The sequence below is a fragment of the Silene latifolia genome, unplaced genomic scaffold, assembly GCF_048544455.1.
Source record: "Silene latifolia isolate original U9 population unplaced genomic scaffold, ASM4854445v1 scaffold_160, whole genome shotgun sequence".
Lineage (NCBI taxonomy): Eukaryota > Viridiplantae > Streptophyta > Magnoliopsida > Caryophyllales > Caryophyllaceae > Silene > Silene latifolia.
Window position 1 is genome coordinate 187716 of NW_027413144.1, and position 15032 is coordinate 202747.

Consider the following 15032-nt stretch of genomic DNA (forward strand, 5'->3'; position numbering starts at 1 on the left):
ACATTTCCCACAAATTCTCATTTACGACGACATTATCCATCTTAAGCTTAAAACTGATCAATTATCATACCACTTCTGTATATAAGAGAAATATATTGTTTTTCCTATGCACTCTTATATAAACAAGCGGGAAACAAGTGATATATACTTAACCCGTTTTAAACTTTAAGGTGAATAATGTTGTTTTAATGGAGACTTACCAAACATTTCCCTAGTTAACTGTCATGAGAATTGAGATAAAAGTCAAACCCAGTGTAAAGAAACAGAGCATTTATCGCACACCTTAAAAACACACATAAACAGTAACTTTCCTAAATTTACTGCCCATGTTACCACCAAAGCCTACAACATTACATCAACCACTGGTCTAACTTGTTTAATGTACCCACTGTCCACCGTACTAATCACGGTATGAACAAATGTTCCCTTGATCTTTTTACATTCTTCTATTAACAAAAAAAATTACCTAGAACAGAGAAAATAACTTGGATTAATTACTACATTCACGACTACGACGGCTACTATGACTACTACTCACTGTTGATACTCTTGAGTCTTGATAGTAATCAAAGTGATTTATGAGATGCATTCTTTCGCGTATATTGGTTACGCTTTCAGGCTTTCAGCTTCCTTGGTACGCGTTTTGGTATCGCTCCTTCCGCTTCTTTTTCTCCTAGCTTCAATTGAGAGCTCCTACATTTAGCAAATTATAAGCCGATTAGCTTCAATTAATTCGTTTATAAAGCATGCTCGTTACTGATTGTTTAAAATCCATTACATGCTTACAACCGTTTTAATTAAGATTTATAACCGGAGTAAAGAGAGACTAACTAATTACCTATCCATCACTAATTAAATGAGTTGTTTTAAATCCGCTACACACTTACAATCGTTTTAAATAAAATATGTCTAATCGACATAAAGAGAGACTAGCTAATTACCTATCCAGCATTAATTAAATTAGTTGTTTTAAATCCGCTGCACGCTTACAACCGTTTTAAATAAATATTTCTAATCGAAGTAAAAAGAAACTAGCTAATTATCGATCCAACACTAATTAAATGAGCTTTTTTTTAAAATCCGTTGCACGCTTACAACCGTTTTAAATAAATATTTCTAATCCAAGTAAAGAAAAACTAGCTAATTACCTACCCAACACTAATTAAATGAGTTATTTTAAATCCGCTACACAGTACACACTTACAACCGTTTTAAATAAATATTTCTAATCAACGTAAAGAGAGACTAGCTAATTACCTATCCGGCATTAATTAAATTAGTTGTTTTAAATCCATTGCACGCTTACAACCGGTTTAAATAAATATTTCTAATCGAAGTAAAGAGAAACTAGCTACTCCGTAATTACCTATCCCACTAATTAAATGAGTTATTTTAAATCCGCTGCACGCTTACAACCGTTTTAAATAAAATATTTCTAATCGAAGTAAAGAGAGAGTAGCTAATTACCTTTCCGCGTTACACGAAGCCGATCGTTTCAAAGAAATAAGCTGATGATCATCATCCTTCTTGTTATTCTCAATTAAACTTCCACTAAAATACTCTTTATCTTCTAACGCCATTTTTGCAAAACTACTACTCACATTCCTCTCCATAATCTCCATAGTCATACCTTCATTATCATCCTTAATTCCGTCACGTGGCGGCCGTGGTTTACGATGTGTAATTAAGGATAATCCATGGTCTTTAACTGAAATAGAACCGCAGGAAATTAATGACATTAATACTGATGACGCTTTCATCCTTCCGCTTGAAAAATTCCCTGCTGTCGTTCGATCGACAGCTAGTGATGATGAGGAGGAAGACGACGACGTTTTAATCAACGATTCTAGAGTCTCCGGACTTGAATCGGATTGCGGAGGTGAAATATCGCCTCTGCTCAGCTCTGTACTTTCCTCTTCCTGGATTTCTGTCGTTTTGTTTATAACAGCTTTTGTACGACGTCGTTTATCGTCTGTCTGAGTTGACGCGTCAGCTGCGGCGGTGGCGAACTCGTGAGTCGACTCGGCGGTTTTGTAAACTTTGTACTCGTTCAGGTTAATTGCTCCCCAAGACTGATTTCTCCGCCGGTTTCTTGTCGAAGACTGAGCAGTAATGCTGCTTTTGATGCTCGAAAACGACGACGTTTCTGGAGTTTTTGACAGAGACGGTGGTGAAAACGACGTCGGTTCAATGATTTCGGAACCTTTGAGAATGTATTCTCCGCCGTGAACTGGATGTATTAGATCATTTTCCTCTAAGTCATGCCACACGTAACCGTTTTTATAGCACCTGTTCATTTAAAAATTACAATTACATTTTAATAATCATACGAGTATATGGCTTTTTTACCCGTAATCTAGTAAGACGGTTTGTTTAGACTGAAATTGTGTGAACTGAACTGAACTTAACTTATTTAAAGAATTAATTAAGGTGAACTGATATTAATACTATCGTATGACTGACTGACTGTATGAGTTCGAAAGAACAATGCCTAAATCAATTAGACAAACTATCAAACATATTGTTAAAAATTCATTTATCAAATAAAAATAACTTAATATGAAATTCGCACAAACGTTACATGATTTGATCGTCTATTTTCACCTGCTTGGGGTAATTTATTTACCTGATTTGATCGTCTATTTTCAGCATTCTTACTATACAAGTATAAACGTAAATAAATGACCCTAAGATGAAAATAGACGATCAAAAACATATACTCAATCCTATTCAGCCTATAGTTCCCTTTTTTTTTAATATATGTGAGGAGTATTATAATGAAAGAGGGAGTATAGGCTGAATAGGAGGAGTACATTATTTAAACTATTGATCGGGACGAAGTGAGTAATTGTTGATGAAAAGGAAGAGTAAAAAAAAAAAAGAGTGTTAAGGTATAGAGGAATAGAGAATTGGATGACAAGATTGCAAATAATGCATATATTGTGTTTCTTGCTTGCTTATTTCAACAATAATAACATCCTATATATATAGGATTACAAGAAGCATTATACTAACTAATGGTGGAAACATAGCCCTTAGAATAGGGAGTAAGTGGAGCATTATTCCCCTAAATTAGGTAAGTGGAGCATTAGTGAAGCATTAGTGGCATAGATTAGGGAGTAAGTGGAGCATTAGTGAAGCATTAGTGGCATAGATTAGGGAGTAAGTGGAGCATTAGTGGGATATTTCCTAATACCCCCCCTCAAGCTGGAGCGTGAAGGTCGAGAACGCCTAGCTTGCGGAGAAGAGTAAGAAATTGCGGTGCACCCAAGGCTTTGGTAAAAATGTCGGCCAATTGTGACGTAGTAGACACATGAGCCGTGGTGATCAAGCCATCAATAATAGCATCCCGAATGAAGTGGCAATCTATTTCAATGTGCTTCGTGCGCTCGTGAAAAACAGGGTTGCGAGCAAGATCAATTGCGGATTGGCTATCAGAAAATACCTTCATGGGAGTGCTGATATGAATGTCGAAATTTAGAAGAAGACCTTTCAACCATTTTAATTCACAAACAATATTTGCCATGGATCGATATTCTGCTTCGGCAGAGGATAACGAGACCGTGGTTTGCTTTTTTGTTTTCCACGAAACAGGAGACCCACCGAGAAAGATGAACCAACCGCTGACAGATCGTCTCGAGTTTGGACAACCGCCATAATCCGAATCACACCAACCCGTAATGCTGAAATTACTATCAGCACGAAGTAAAATGCCTTGACCCGGGCTTCCTTTGAGATATTTGACGACCCGTAATGCCGCGGACATATGTTCCTCTCGGGGTTGATGGAGAAAACGAGATAGGATGTGAACGGCATAAGATAAATCGGGGCGAGTCACGGAGAGGTAAACAAGGCGACCAACAAGTCTTCTATATGACTCGATATTTTCGAGTAAAGGACCAGTAGCTTCGCCAAGTGTGTGGTGTTGCTCCATGGGTGTTTGAGCGGGCTTGCATCCCAATAAACCAACCTCAGAAATTATGTCAAGGGCATATTTCCGTTGGCTGACATAAATTCCTTCCGAGCTACGAGAAATTTCGAGACCCAAAAAATATTTGAGCGGTCCCAAATCCTTCATATGAAAGCACGTGCCCAAATACGACTTGAAATTTGCAACAGCGGAAGAATCATTCCCCGCAATAACCAGATCATCAACATAAACAAGAATAAAGAGCCGAACCTGGTTTTGCGAGTAAGAAAATAACGAATAATCGGAATGGGATTGTTTGAACCCATAATCTTTGAGAGCCGTTGTGAGCTTGGCAAACCAAAGAACGGGGAGCTTGTCGAAGACCGTATAAAGACTTTTTTAAACGACAAACTTTGCCTTCTTTACCACGGTGAAACCGGGAGGAATTTTCATGTAGACTTCCTCGTCCAAGTCACCGTGTAAGAAAGCGTTATGCACATCCATTTGATGAAGCTCCCATTTATTTATAGCTGCAATGGCTAAAAGAATACGGACAGTGACCATTTTAACAACAGGAGCAAAAGTCTCACCATAATCCAACCCTTCGATTTGATGATTCCCAAAGACAACAAGTCGGGCTTTAAGACGTTCGATCGATCCATCGGACCTATATTTGATTTTATAAATCCATCGACAACCAAGGGCCTTCTTATCAGGTGGAAGGTCGGAGAGTTCCCAAGTCGCATTTCGTTCGAGAGCATCAATTTCGAGCTTCATAGCCTCGCACCACCCATCATCTCGTATAGCATCTTTAAAGGATGGTGGTTCAACACCCATGGTGACGGCTGCTAAAAAATTACGATGTCTCTCCGAGAATGAATTGCAATTAATATAATTTGCTAAATGATAAGACGTACCTGAGGACGACATGGGAGAGCTCGGTGGACTGGGAGACGGGGATGGACTGTGCGTTGTATCAAGGATATATCCCCGAAGTCGGGAATTCGGAAAGCGAAGTCGATGGCCCTCGCCAAGTGCGGCGACCTCTGTTTCATCAGTGCGCGGCGGCCTGTTTGCTTTGCTCGGATCGGTGACAATTATTTCTACCGTGCCACCGCACCACCGTAGTAGGACCGGACCCGTCAAGGGTCGAATTACCCGCCCCATCGGCGATGCGGAAGTACCGGATCATAAGAAAGTGACTCATCAAAAGTTTCATCATATGGAAGCGAATCGTTCGTAGGGGAAGATGACAGTGTAGTGGCCTCATTTGTAATAAAAGGAAATTCAGTCTCATGAAAAACAACGTCTCGGGAAACGAAAAATGACTTGGTTTCGAGGTCATAAAGTTTCCAACCCTTTTTGTTAGACGGGTAACCCACGAATACACATTTACGTCCTTTTTTAGCAAATTTGTCGCCTTTAGTATATTGATTATGAGCAAAGCACAAACAACCAAAGACTCGTAAATTTATGTACGAGGGCGATGCTCCAAATAGACATTCAAATGGAGTCTTTCCATTGAGTAAAGATGAAGGAGTTCGATTAATTAAATAGGCATGAGAGGACACATTCGCCCCAAAAACGTGGGAAGATTACCTTGAAAACATAGAGCACGCGCAACATTTAAAATATGGCGATGTTTTCTTTCGACACGCCCATTTTGTTGGGGCGTACCGACGCAAGATGTCTCAAATTTAATTCCTTTAGAGAAAAAATATGCGGCCATACAGTTAAATTCCGTCCCGTTGTCACTACGAACCGTTTTGATTGTTTTTGAAAATTGAGTGGCAACCATATTAATAAAGCTCATAAACATATCAGTCACTTCCTTTTTATCGAGAAGTAAATAAACCCAAGTTGCTCGGGAGTAGTCATCAACAATGGTCAAAAAATATCGTGCACCACACGACGAGGGAGTACGATAAGAGCCCCATAAATCACAATGTATCAATTCAAACAAATCCGAAGCATGCTTAGTATTGAAGTAAACCGTGACGATGTTGTTTTGCATAATGACAAATATCACAAACCAAATCCTTAGTAATAGTCTTATCGCAATTGAAACTACTTAGTGGAGGAATAAGCTTGACTATTTTATCGGACGGATGACCAAGACGCCGATGCCAAAGATTAAAAGTACCTTGTTGCGTCACGTTATTCACCACCGTAGTCCTTGTCCCCGCACGAATCCAATATAGTCCATCCCGTAACTCACCGGCTCCAATCGTCGTCCTCAAGGAACGGTCCTGAATAAGACAAGAAGATTTAGCAAATTCAAAACATAGATTAGTGTTCGATGTAAGTCGAAATAGATATCAAATTGCATTGTAAGCTCGGTATATAAAGAACATCCTGAAGAGTGAGAAATTCATTAATGTAAACGGTGCCTGTCATAGCGGCGATGACTTGGTGGCCATTCGGTAAACAAACAGGCCTACCAATGATTGTTTTATGGTCTTGCAAACATGACAGGGTACCCGTGACATGATTGGAAGCCCCAGTGTCGAGAATCCAATTACACATACCGCTTAGGCGATCGGAGGCAAGAAGAGAATGAGCCGTAGGACCCATCACAGCATTAGCACGAACAGGGATAGCCTCGTCCTTATCTCGATCACCCCAGAAACAGAGGCACCGAACCACGTGAGCCTCCCGTGTTTGTCATCCCAGATTGGCGATATTCGGCCGAGGGTTCGTGGCCTGTTTCCCCACCCGATCGGGAAAGCGATGAGTCTTGAAGAAGCAAGTAGCAACCGCATGTCCGCGGGTCTCACAGTGAGAGCAAAACAGAGGACGCCGATGAGCACGCTCTTTATCGCGCATGACCCGCCAATCCACAGCAGAATTGTCATTGGCAGAAGACAGTGCAAATGCACTGACATCAGACACATCCGGAACAGACTCGGAACGAAGACGCTCCTCTTGAAGCACAATATTATACGCACGATTTAAAGTGGGTAGGGGATCAAGTTGAAACTGTTGAGAGCGGATATTACCGTATAAAGTCGCATCTAGTCCCATAAAAAATTGATGTAATCTTTCATTGTCAAGACGCTTAATAGCAGCCTTTCCAATGTCGCACTCGCATTTGTTACATTTGCACGAAAATGGTGGTTCATGAACAGCAAGCGAGTCCCAAAGCGATTTTAATTTACCAAAATAAGAGGTGACAGTCATACCTTTGGTTTGCTTAAAATTCTTTAACTGAGTTTTGAGATTATGAATTTTCATACCGTCTACCACCGCAAACTGTGACTCCAACTCGGCCCACAAAATCGAAGCATCGTAGCCGTAAGTCACGTTATCAAGTAGAGAGGGAGAGATCGTGTTACGAATCCATTGTACAAGAGTACAATGGACCGCTTCCCAGTTTTCAAGATCGGATTCTTTGGTGGGTTTTTTTATTGTTCCATCAACAAAGCCAAACTTGCGTCGCGATTTCAACGACATTTTCATGGACATATGCCAGACGTCATAGTTGTCATGACGAAGTTCGATATTGGAGATTTTTGCACCCGGCCCATCTTGGGAACCGAGATAATAAGGATTAGAGGGATCGATTCTTGGGAAAACGACAGGCGGATTTGTGTCTGTGTCGTCTCCAGCCATGAGTGTTTGTTGGTTTTTTTTTTTTTTTTTTTTTTTTTTTTTTTTGAGTAGGGTTTGTTTTAGGATAGAGGATTGTAGGGAGAGGATAGAAACCAGTCTGATACCATGTTAAGGTATAGAGGAATAGAGAATTGGATGACAAGATTGCAAATAATGCATATATTGTGTTTCTTGCTTGCTTATTTCAACAATAATAACATCCTATATATATAGGATTACAAGAAGCATTATACTAACTAATGGTGGAAACATAGCCCTTAGAATAGGGAGTAAGTGGAGCATTATTCCCCTAAATTAGGTAAGTGGAGCATTAGTGAAGCATTAGTGGCATAGATTAGGGAGTAAGTGGAGCATTAGTGAAGCATTAGTGGCATAGATTAGGGAGTAAGTGGAGCATTAGTGGGATATTTCCTAATAAAGAGGTACCGTTTAGAGGACCAAGAATAGTGAGAAGCCATGGATTGACCACGAAGGAGGTGTAACCGATGAACGACATCGCGGAGGAAAAGACCTTGAGGAGAAGAGATAGGAACTTCAACGAAATGAGGGTGTTGAAGCTGACCATTACTAGTAAGATAGTAAACTACCGGAACTAACTCTCTTTCTTCGTGGTGGTGTAATTGTTCTTTGAAATTTCTTTGAAGCTGGAAGTGCTCGCTTCTTGTTCGGCTTAGTGCGACCGCCATTGCTGAACTGATTTTTTTATACAGTAGTTGAGAGAGATTATATAGGGAAAGAAAATGTTATGGAAGAAGGAAAAGTGGAGGAAAAGAAGGAAAGGGAAATTCAAAATTTAAGGAGGAATGGAGACAAGTGCAAGCAAACAAAAGTTTATAATTTAATTTTGTTGTGCATACGCAAATTTCAGTGCATTTATCAGACTTTTGGCTATTTTCGTACTCTTTCATTTTTCAACTATGAGATCTCCCGACACTCCCATGCATTAGACGTGGCTCTTAAATTGGTTTTGGATGAAATAATAATCTTAACGAGTGTAGTTTTGATTCATGTTTTTTAGATTTTGTTATTTTCAATTGGGGGTCGGTCAATTCGAGTCAACGTATTTTATTTATTTTTATAACAAGAAAATTTATGGACGCTATTACAGATGTGTAGTACTGTAAAGAGCAAATAACTGAATATATATTCCGTATATGATAGTCTATAAATCAATTAAATATACTTATTAAACCATCATTTACTCCTGTAAGATTGCTTTTGGAAGACTTAAACCTCAAAACTATTCAAATTTCACGTAAGTTTTAATCACACTGTTCCTAGAAATTATTACTGTCTTTGTCTAACTTATATATTAGCAGTTTTAGACATTAGAAATTTAGAATAAGATACCTATCTACGTACAAAAATTATGTGTTAATTAATACCTAAAATGTCTTAATTTAGTGAACAATCAATTCAATTTTCTCTTTTAACATTATTTCGTTTGCCTCTATTTAAAATTTCCGTCTAGTTAACGGAAAATTCTAGCTCGGCTATATAAATTTCAAAATACTTCTATTTCAAAATACTTCAACTCTAGAAGGCATCTACAGCCTAAATAATGTTTTCACATTGAAGATTGATGAAACATACTTGTCAAATATAATGACAATTTAAATCTCTTGTTGACTAACGAGTGCTAAAATTGTTGAAAAGTTGACTGCGCTACCAAACCTTTGACTCTATTCCCAGCTTGCGATGAATGCGGTGCTCTCATCCTTCCACCAACTCCACAACAAAATTCAATTTATGTTTTTGAGTTTAACACTTTTTTTTTTTTTATCAGCTAAGGAAAATAAGTGATTGCATGAATATAATATCCTAATATATATCGTTTATTTATGGGTTGTTAGGATCAAGAAACTATCATATGTATTTTTAGATAAAAATTAACGTCGGTAGATCTATCAAGGGATTCTTATAAAGCAACAACGTTTACTAAGGATATTATTAGTTTTTTTTTTTTTTTTTTTTTTTGGTCAGAGGGATATTACTTATAGTTGACCCAATCATAATGCCAAGTATACAATCATCTAAGCCATGAGGATTGCGTTAATTATGACTAAGGTAGAATTTTTTGTCTTGAATCTTAACTAAATCAGACTCACTAAACGAATTTTTGGAATTGAAATCAAATATTTTAATTTCTATAGTCATGAAAATAAAATCAATTTTGCATTTTCAAACGCTATATTAAATTAAAATAAAAAATACATATAAGTTAAACTAGTTAAGTTTATACGACTTAACCTGGACTAATTAAAATCGTACTTGTGGAGTTTTCGAGTGAACAAATTACAAATCCGACAAACAAACTATTTGTCTCGTGTATTGAATATTTGAATATATGACCATTTGAATGTACCCAATTACACGTGTTACGGACTTGTATTAAATCACACTTTCGTTGACTGCCGTCCATTCACCAGAGTTATGGTGATTGGTACCACACAAGTTTCGTAACATCTTCTGTCATAGTAAGATTCTTGTATGACATCTTCAAAATCAGACTGATTAGTGATCACCAAAGAGATATTTTACTGCAAACTAAACTAGATGTAATATTGTGTGTTGTGTGATATTGTCCGCTTTGGGCTAAACTCTCACGGATTTATTTTTGGGCTCTTTCACAAAGAGTCTCGTGATCTTCCATCTTTATTCTACCGATGTGGGACATAGATTTGCACCCTAACAATCCTCCTCTTAAACAAATAACCATCATCTTAACTCAGACCTTGACCTCCATGGAGGACTCTCCACGCCATACAGCCTCAACTTCTAGACACTCACATCACCAAGTCTTGACAACTTTCCCTTAAAGGACACATCATGTGTCTTATGTGGCTTGTGCTACACTTGCGTACCAAACTCCTTTACATCCAATATATCCTGGACTGGGTCCGTATCCAGTGCCTCAGTGCGGCGCCCCGGAACCGCCATTGGACTTACCATGGACCACTTTTGTTGCCTCAATTAAGCCTCAGCCCACCTCGTCGAGTTGCTGACGATCTTCTCTTGGACGGCATGCCGTCTCATCACTGTGAGACCAATGTCGTCTTACGCGAACATATATATTAGCTCTCCCTCGAGCTATGGGAGTTACACGCCTTATAGTGTACGTCCACCTTTAAGTCTTGGTCCTGATGAATCTCCGTGTCTAGCCCAAGTAGAACCTAGCTCTGATACCACTTGTTGTGCGAAAGCGTGAATATCACGTGTTGGCCCTCTACTGCATCTCTGTCCACTATCCACAATAGTACGATATTGTCCGCTTTGAGCCAAGCCATCACGGATTTACTTTTGGGCTCCTTCCCAACCTCGTACTATTATATTTTGTAAACACTTATAAAGATGATCTTCCATCTTTATTCTATCGAGGTGAGATATGGATGTGCACCCTAATATTGTCAATGACAAGTGACAACCTAGAACTAAAAGAAATAATCGTGTGAACGACAAGTATATTGTAACGCCCCCGGAAAGCAGACAGGCAGCTCAAAATAGCTCTTTTTATTAATAACAGACAGCAGCGGAATTACAAGGGCGTCACCGCCGTATTTCCCATCCGGAAAATACAAGGCTATTACAAGAATAAAGATAAATACACTTTTTTTAATGCTAAAAACTAATAACTCTATTACATATTCATCCTATTAGGTCATCTGAAAATCCTCACACTTGACCTTCCCCGACACTTGTACCTGAAAAAGAATGAAAGTAACGGAATCAGCCAACCACAGGCTGAGTATGACTCCGGTCACCTCCACCGGCCCTACTTACCTCCATTTTAATATTTACTCAATTCACGTCTCACAAGTATAGAAAATAGGTCATATGAATACAGTCAAATAATTATAAATAAACATGCATAACCTGTCATTTTATCATAATATGCAAAATATAGATTACCGGTCTACTATTACTGAAATGAGACACATTACGGAGTAAAAACTCCCCGGGCTAAGCCCTCCTCCATGTACACAGGATCCCGAGTCTAAGACCCGTGTAAACCCCCGGCATTTTTACCGGTAATAATCGAACCGTAGTTCACATGAGGCAAGTGCCCCTTCCATGTACATAGGTCAAATTTGTAATGTTGTCCCCCTCCCGTAATCGTATCCCGAATGCTACAATTGGCCAAATGTACATTATAACGTAAATATTAACATGACAACCATGTGTTCGGATAAAGACAGTTAATATATCATGTGAGCACTATAATGATAAGATAACATGAGACGGTTTATAATAGTATAGAATAATCATTATATTATTACTTATTTCTACGACGAAGGGTCCCGAAATCATACCTTATAATATATATATGAGGTAGTAGCTAGACGTATTAAGGTAAAAACATTCATGCAACTCTCATTTTCTTTGTGTGTTAGTGTACACAATAATCATGATTTGAGATGGCTATTTATAGCCATGAAAGTCGGTTAAAAACCTTCTACAAAAGGCAAGTAATATACTAATATGTTGTCAAATGGGCTTTGTCTTCTACAATGGGTAAGAATCTCTTTTTTTCACTTATCTTGCCAACACATCATACATATCACAATAACAAATATCTAAGTATAATAACATTATTATAATTATAGTAATGTATAGAATTATATAATACGGAAAGAGTTACACGTAGTATAACTTATAATATGTGTTTGGCGTATTTTATTATACGTTGTATTATATATATATATTTACTATTATTTTTTTTCCGGGTTATTACATTCCACCCTCCTTAAAATAAGTTTCGTCCCGAAACTTGAAATAGAAATAAGAAAAGTTAAAACTTCGTTTTCTCAAAACTGAAGAAAGTTATAAGAATTAATTTAACAAAAGTCTTTTAATAATCACATTTAGGAAACGAGTAAAAACGTAGGTCTTATATAATGGAAGGCACGAATTCCCGTCGCGAACAAGAATTTGAGTAATCCAATTCAAAGACAAACTCAATTAATGTGTTAGTAGGTGCTGAACCTGTTATTAGATATCTTTAATAACAAGTAATAACATCCCAATAACCGGACAAAGGCAAAGAAAACAAAAATTGAAATTTTTTTCAAATTTTTAGTAAAGATATTTTTTTTTAAAAAAAATATCTATATAGAACATAAAATTTTGAAAATATATACATCAAAGACTAACTTAAAGTAGCGAGAAATTTTCGTATACGTGAAACAGTTAAAACTTCGAAATCGGAGGAAAACAACCAAAATTTAATAAGCATAAGGCAAAGAAAACAAAAATTGAAATTTTATTTTAAAGTTTTAGTAAAGCTAATTTTTTTTTAAAATATACAACATAAAATTTTGGAAAAATACCAATGACTAACTGGAACAAATTTGAACTTTTCTAATACGAAAAATAACTTGAGTATAAAAACTTCGAAATTTTCAAAACTATATTAAAATATAATGAGTGGAAGGATAGAGTAAAATCTTAAAGGTAAAATGTCCCGAAACTTTCTTAACATATAGCACACAAATAAATATGCATATATCTCATAAGACTCACAAGTAGCAACTTCATGCAAAAAAAATGTAATGTACGCAGAAAAAAAACAATTAGAACACCCAAACTATACATTATTAAAGCAATAAAAGAATTAGTAAACAAATCACTTAAACAAGTAATCCGAGACACTTTATATCTACCCCTCTCTTTTAGTCGGTTTCTATATATGTGTTTGATACGAGTTTTATATTAGACCCAAAAATCTATTCCCCGCTAGACGTATGGCCGAAGGCTCAACACGCGGTTGCAGAGTTGCTCTGATACCATTTTGTAACGCCCCCGGAAAGCAGACAGGCAGCTCAAAATAGCTCTTTTTATTAATAACAGACAGCAGCGGAATTACAAGGGCGTCACCGCCGTATTTCCCATCCGGAAAATACAAGGCTATTACAAGAATAAAGATAAATACACTTTTTTTAATGCTAAAAACTAATAACTCTATTACATATTCATCCTATTAGGTCATCTGAAAATCCTCACACTTGACCTTCCCCGACACTTGTACCTGAAAAAGAATGAAAGTAACGGAATCAGCCAACCACAGGCTGAGTATGACTCCGGTCACCTCCACCGGCCCTACTTACCTCCATTTTAATATTTACTCAATTCACGTCTCACAAGTATAGAAAATAGGTCATATGAATACAGTCAAATAATTATAAATAAACATGCATAACCTGTCATTTTATCATAATATGCAAAATATAGATTACCGGTCTACTATTACTGAAATGAGACACATTACGGAGTAAAAACTCCCCGGGCTAAGCCCTCCTCCATGTACACAGGATCCCGAGTCTAAGACCCGTGTAAACCCCCTGGCATTTTTACCAGTAATAATCAGAACCGTAGTTCACATGAGGCAGTGCCCCCTTCCATGTACATAGGTCAAATTTGTAATGTTGTCCCCCTCCCGTAATCGTATCCCGAATGCTACAATTGGCCAAATGTACATTATAACAGAAATATTAACATGACAACCATGTGTTCAGATAAAGACAGTTAATATATCATGTGAGCACTATAATGATAAGATAACATGAGACGGTTTATAATAGTATAGAATAATCATTATATTATTACTTATTTCTACGACGAAGGGTCCCGAAATCATACCTTATAATATATATATGAGGTAGTAGCTAGACGTATTAAGGTAAAAACATTCATGCAACTCTCATTTTCTTTGTGTGTTAGTGTACACAATAATCATGATTTGAGATGGCTATTTATAGCCATGAAAGTCGGTTAAAAACCTTCTACAAAAGGCAAGTAATATACTAATATGTTGTCAAATGGGCTTTGTCTTCTACAATGGGTAAGAATCTCTTTTTTTCACTTATCTTGCCAACACATCATACATATCACAATAACAAATATCTAAGTATAATAACATTATTATAATTATAGTAATGTATAGAATTATATAATACGGAAAGAGTTACATGTAGTATAACTTATAATATGTGTTTGGCGTATTTTATTATACGTTGTATTATATATATATATTTACTATTATTTTTTTTCCGGGTTATTACATATATGTTGAATCTTAGATGTTTTAGGTTTACAATACTTGAGTTACGACAGTACTTGAAAGCCCGTATTTGACTTTTTAAGGTTAAAGTTCGCAAACTGAAGTATAAATATGGAGAAAGTTGTGAAATTTTACGATAAGATATAAAGTTATTTATTTGCTACAAACAAATGCTTCATATAAAAATATTTTATTTTAAACAAAAAAAAAATAATATATAAATGCAAAGAAACATTGTTAAAGTGTCACCTAAAAGATCGTGAAAAGTTAAATGTGAACATCATGTAATTACGGAGGAAGTAATATGGAACAATTTGCAAATTTGAGCTTGGTAAAAGAAGAGCATGCAATTTGAAAGTCTCCCGCAACATACCTGCAAAAACTAACTCAACTCGAATGACCTGATCTGAATAATCTTACCCAAACCTGAATTATTTACCCGAATATGACGGA

At 36.9% G+C, this 15032-nt stretch overlaps 1 protein-coding gene across 1 annotated transcript; it reads right to left on the bottom strand.

The window, feature by feature from the left end:
• Positions 1 to 255: 255 nt before the first annotated feature.
• On the bottom strand, positions 256 to 8288 carry LOC141638004 (protein SOSEKI 5-like). Its single transcript, XM_074447458.1, has 3 exons — positions 7949 to 8288; positions 1468 to 2289; positions 256 to 693 (listed from the first exon to the last, which is right to left on the bottom strand). Exons 1-3 carry the CDS (start codon positions 8206 to 8208, stop codon positions 615 to 617), a joined length of 1161 nt encoding a protein of 386 aa, XP_074303559.1. The 5' UTR covers positions 8209 to 8288; the 3' UTR covers positions 256 to 614.
• Between the last annotated feature and the right edge of the window lie 6744 nt (positions 8289 to 15032).